Source organism: Buceros rhinoceros, unplaced genomic scaffold, assembly GCF_000710305.1.
Source record: "Buceros rhinoceros silvestris isolate BGI_N320 unplaced genomic scaffold, ASM71030v1 scaffold27934, whole genome shotgun sequence".
Lineage (NCBI taxonomy): Eukaryota > Metazoa > Chordata > Aves > Bucerotiformes > Bucerotidae > Buceros > Buceros rhinoceros.
Genome location: NW_010410445.1, coordinates 9,465 through 14,157, shown reverse-complemented (window position 1 = coordinate 14,157; position 4,693 = coordinate 9,465). Strand labels below are relative to the sequence as shown.

Here is a 4,693-nt window from a genome sequence, read left to right as displayed (position 1 = left end):
TGCCATCTCCACCGGCTTCGATGGAGCTGTGCAGAGGGTAAGGCCCTACGGGCAGCTCGGGGCAGATGTCTGGCTGGAGACATGTCTACTGCCCTGGCATTGCTGGAGGAAAGCGAGGACGAGCCTGGGAACAGCTCCCTGGCAGTGGGTCCATGTGCATGGTGGGAGGCACAACCAGTTGAAAAGTGGCAGCGGTGGGTGGCAGAAGGGGAGGCTGGGGTGTGTCACAGGAACACGTGGGACTTGGGGCTGGATTCCCATCACCCCACGCCCTCCAAGGGTACTGGTCTCTGTCTTGCTGCCAGAGGTGGGTGGGGTGTGTCACAGGAACCCTGGGGACTTGGGGCTGGATTCCCATCACCCCACACCCTCCAAGGGTACTGGTCTCTGTCTTGCTGCCAGAGGTGGGTGGTGAAGGCTGACTCTTGTGCTTCCTCTTGCTCCTACCTGCCAGATCTCCATCAAGGGGGTGCCTGTGCTGAAGGAACAGAACATCCGCCGCGCCATTGAGATCTCCCCATTCCGAGGCCACCCCTGTACCCAGAAACCCAATCCTTGCCAGAATGGAGGCACTTGCAGCCCCCGGCTAGAGAGCTACGAGTGTGCCTGCCAGAGGGGCTTCTCCGGGGCTCACTGCGAGAAGGGTGAGTCTGCCAGGGGAGGGCTGGGCACGGACCCTCACCCACTAGCCAGACACAGCAATGGAACTGCTCCAATGATTAGCCAGTGCCCTTGCTGGGGCAGCTGGGTGGGATCGAGGGGAGACAAGCCGTGGTGTCTGCAGGCTGGCACTGCGCAGTCAGGGCTGTGCCATTTCTCAGGAACGCGGGCACCACGCTGCAGGCGGCAGAGCAGATGCTGCTGCCCATGGGTACATCACCCAGCCCTGTCACCTCCTCCTGTCAGTGTACGCTGATCCTGGCTTATGTTGCTGCGCTTGCTTGAAGCAGCCTGGGGCAGGGAAACGTGGTTCGGTGCTGCAGCAGATTCAGCTGGAGGGCCTGGGCCATTGCTGTCTCTGGAGCAGGTTTTTTTTTCCTACTGCCTCCCTGAGTTCAGCGCTTTGAGCCATCACCAAGCCCAGGTTCCTCCCCAGCTTCAGCCAGGAAACCACCAGGGCTGCAGATTTCATGTCAGTTGGCTGCAAAACAGGGAGATGGTCTAAACACATGGGCTCTAAAGCCACTGCAAACCTTTCCAGGGGCTTGCTTAAAGTGCCACAGCGCTGACATGCCCCGAGGGATGGCAGGGCTGTGCATGCCTTCGTCCTGGGAAGACTGCTCAGTGTAAAGAGGGATTTTTTTCTAATCTCAGGGACGGACAGGCCGTGCTATGTTGCCTGTTGACAGCGCTTCTTTTTCCCATCTCCAGTGATCATCGAGAAGGCTGCTGGAGATGCAGAGGCCATTGCTTTCGATGGCAGGACATATATGGAGTACCACAACGCCGTGACAAAGAGGTAACTTGGCTGCTGGGCTGAACCAAGGGCAAAGCAAGGAGTTAGGACTGTTAGCAGGAAGAAGAGGCAGGGTCGAAGAAGTCCTAAGGACAGTGCTCAGAGGGGCAAGCCAAACTGGGGCTGTGAGCAGCCGCTTCTAGCCTGTACCTCTAAAGCTGCCTCATTGGCAGCGCTTGGCCAGCTTCTGTGGTCTCTGAGGCTGTACTGGTGTGGGGGGCTTCTCTCCCAGGATAAGCAGAGCCCGCTGCTGAGCTCTGCAGCCTCTGGGCTGGATACTTCTCCTACGGGAGACTCTTGCTCCACGGCTGTCTGGCTCAGTCCCCTTCCTCAGCACTGTGTTCCTAGAGCCCCCGTGGCTCATCCCCAGCTCCATGGAGTGGGACAGGGAGTTGGATTAGACTCCATCCATCTGCCTCTTATACCTGCAGATCCCCCGCTGCCCTAACGCCCTGCCTGGGGAGAGCGTCTGTGTTGAGCTGTTGTTTGTCGGTCTCTGTCTGTCTGTCTTTTCTCAATGTCCTTGTTTCTTTGTTTTCAAGCCACCTAACCAATGAGATCCCCGCGTAAGTACAGTCCTCCCCACTGCCCAGCTCCTCCCTGCAGCCATCTGCCCTCCGCCACGTCTCCCATTGCCACCCCAACCACCAGCCCACCTGCAGGGCACCGTCTGCAGGGTCTGCCATGGGTAGGGATTCTCCTTTCAGGGTGAGGAGGGCACAGGTACCGACCACAAGTCTGGCAGCTCAAGATGCAGCAGGAACTATTCTCCCAGCAGCGTGCTGCGACTTAGCTTTAGTTTAGCAGATGAGATAGAGGGAGAACGTTCCTGTGACTTACCTCTTCCGTCAGCAGCAAAGGCACTGGAGATGGAAATAAAGGGTGCTAATCCTGCCCTGTTTTTTCCAGAATGAATGTGGCATAGCGAGGAGGCCAGGCTGGGTGCTAGGAGACGTTCCTCGGTCAGGGGTGCGTGGCCTGGCAAGTCTTCACAAGGTGCAGGGCAGCCAGTGGGCAGAAGGAGGGCCTGGGCAGGCGGGTGGGGAGAAGAGTTTCCTCCCTAGGGCAGCTGTTAGTTTGCTGTCTGTAGGTCGGTCTTGGTGAGCGGCAGGAGTGGAAGGGAAGCCCTGGTTCCTGTGGCTGCGTTCCCCACTGCACAGGGGAGAGGTTCCGTGATACCTGCCTGGCACATCCCCATTTCACCTCCTTTCCTACACGCGGGGCTCAGGCAGAGGCGCGGGAGGCCGCGCTGCGTGCATGCGTGCATGGCAGCGCCTGGGGAGCCCCAGAGCCGGGCAGCTGCACGGTCACAACGGTTTGGGGGTTGCTCTGGTGTTTTGGAAGGGGCTTTCTAGGAGCCAAGCATGCTCCTAAGCTAGGCATGAGAGGCAGGTAGCTGCTAGCAGAGGCAAGTAACTGCCCGCACAACGCTGCCACGTCCGGCTGTCCCTCTGCACAGACACGAGCCGCATCCCTGCGGAGGAGCAGAAGGCTGCTCCCTTGGCGTCCTGCCTCTCCCAGTGCTCTGCAAAGGGAAGGTCACCATCCCCAGTCTCCTCCGCGCCTGACACAGCCTATTTTGGTTGTGCATGCCCCATCCTGCAAGGGAGCTTAGCACTTCCCCCCAGGTCCTGCGCTGGGATCTGGCAGCAGCTCTCACTAGCCCAGCCAGGGCTGCAGGACCCATTGGGCTGCCCAGAAACAGATTCTTCTGCCTCCAGGCAGACGCTGTGCTGTGCCTTGGGCAGGACTATGACTCCAATTGCTTCTCTGGGCTCCACTGGCCATGACATGCCCATACATATTTTTTGGAACGTACATTTTTGTATATAAATGTAGTTGGAGTTGGTTGCAGTGCCAGGCCTGTAGCCCTGAACGCTGGCAGGCAGTGCCAGCAGGACAGCTGGAGCCCTGGGTTTCCCCTTCTCCATGCACACCCTGCTGCCCAAGTGCCCCAGGGCTGACTCAGAGCCCTTACGTGTCGATTCAGCTCCCTGCCAAGGTGGGAGCCCGTTCTGCGGTGTCCCAAAGAACCAGCCTGGGACCTGCGGCAGGGTGCTCGTGCAGGACCAAACACTCCTTTCCCCCCGCAGAGCTGTTCTCTGTCCCATCCTGGGACACCCAGCGTGGAACGCTGATAGTCCTGGCCTGACAAAGCCCTGCAGAGTCCCAGCACCGCTGGGGCAGGCTGGATTCCCTCGTGGACATTACTAAGCACACCCTGGCTAAGCAACGACTTGCCAGCTTGTCTCACTGGCTTGAGGAAACTCGGCCCCAAGGAGAGCGGCTGAGGCTCCCTGCTCGTGCTGGGCAGTTTCCTCAGCCTGGGTGTTGTGGAGGTGATGAACAGGCTGTTCCCTGGTGTGAGCGGGGTGGGAGGGAAGGGTCTCCTCTGCTGCCCTGCGCTTATCGCATGCTCCCCTTTCTTCCCGCATCTAAGTCCCGAAGCGCTGGACTATCCTGTGGAGCCCAGGTGAGTCGGAGCCCGGCTTTCAGCTCTCGTGTTTCGTGCTCTGCTGGTGCTGCCTCCGCATGTCTCTGTCTCTGTGCGTGTTCTGTGTGTCCATTCCCTCGGCTTTTTATTTGTAAGGGATGCAGCACTGCAGAGGATGAGAGGAGATGGGAAGGAAGCCCTGTCCTTCCAGCATAGGAACAGCAGCTCCTATGCTCCGGTCCTCACTCCTGGGGGACCTAGACAGCAAATGGCCACGGGTGAGGGGAGAGGCTGAGTTACCTGGACAGTCCAGCCTTCGTCCAGCCCTTTGGACACAGTGTCCCTTGGGAATAAGAAGCTCTCTGTGTTGCCCATGTCATCTGGTCTATGTGTGCACATGTCAGCAGTGTGTCTCAGCATCCCAGGAGGATGGGTGGTGACTCCATATGGCAATGTCACCTGTTGCCAAGACCCCTTTGCCTGTCCCAAATGGGACTGAGCAAAGATGAGGAAGCCAGCGGGGGGAAAAAGACACTGTGTCTTTTGCTGTGACAGTCTCCACCTGGCCAGCCCAGTCCTGTTCACCAGCCCACATTAACAGACCTCTTCCTTCAGCACCTGCATGGGAGAGGACAAAACCAAGACTTCTGTGCCACAGCCTGCAGGGAGGGGTAGATGTGTCTCAACCCTGTGCTCCTTGGAGAGCAAAAGGAAGGGGCAGTAGCCCCAGACTGTGTCTTTGGAGGTTCAAGCTGGATGTTGGGGAAAACGTCCCCATGAGAAATGTGAAGTTCAGGTCAGCA

General features: G+C 58.6%; 1 protein-coding gene across 1 annotated transcript in view; it reads left to right on the top strand.

The window, feature by feature from the left end:
• AGRN (agrin) overlaps nucleotides 1–4,693 on the top strand; it is a gene marked incomplete at its 5' end in the record, with an annotated part of 40,516 nt that overhangs the window by 32,691 nt on the left and 3,132 nt on the right. Inside the window, 4 exons of the mRNA XM_010135633.1 lie at nucleotides 454–644; nucleotides 1,372–1,459; nucleotides 1,999–2,022; nucleotides 3,897–3,929. Of these exons, the coding sequence (XP_010133935.1) occupies nucleotides 454–644; nucleotides 1,372–1,459; nucleotides 1,999–2,022; nucleotides 3,897–3,929 (336 nt within the window). The remainder of the gene's footprint in view (nucleotides 1–453; nucleotides 645–1,371; nucleotides 1,460–1,998; nucleotides 2,023–3,896; nucleotides 3,930–4,693) is intronic.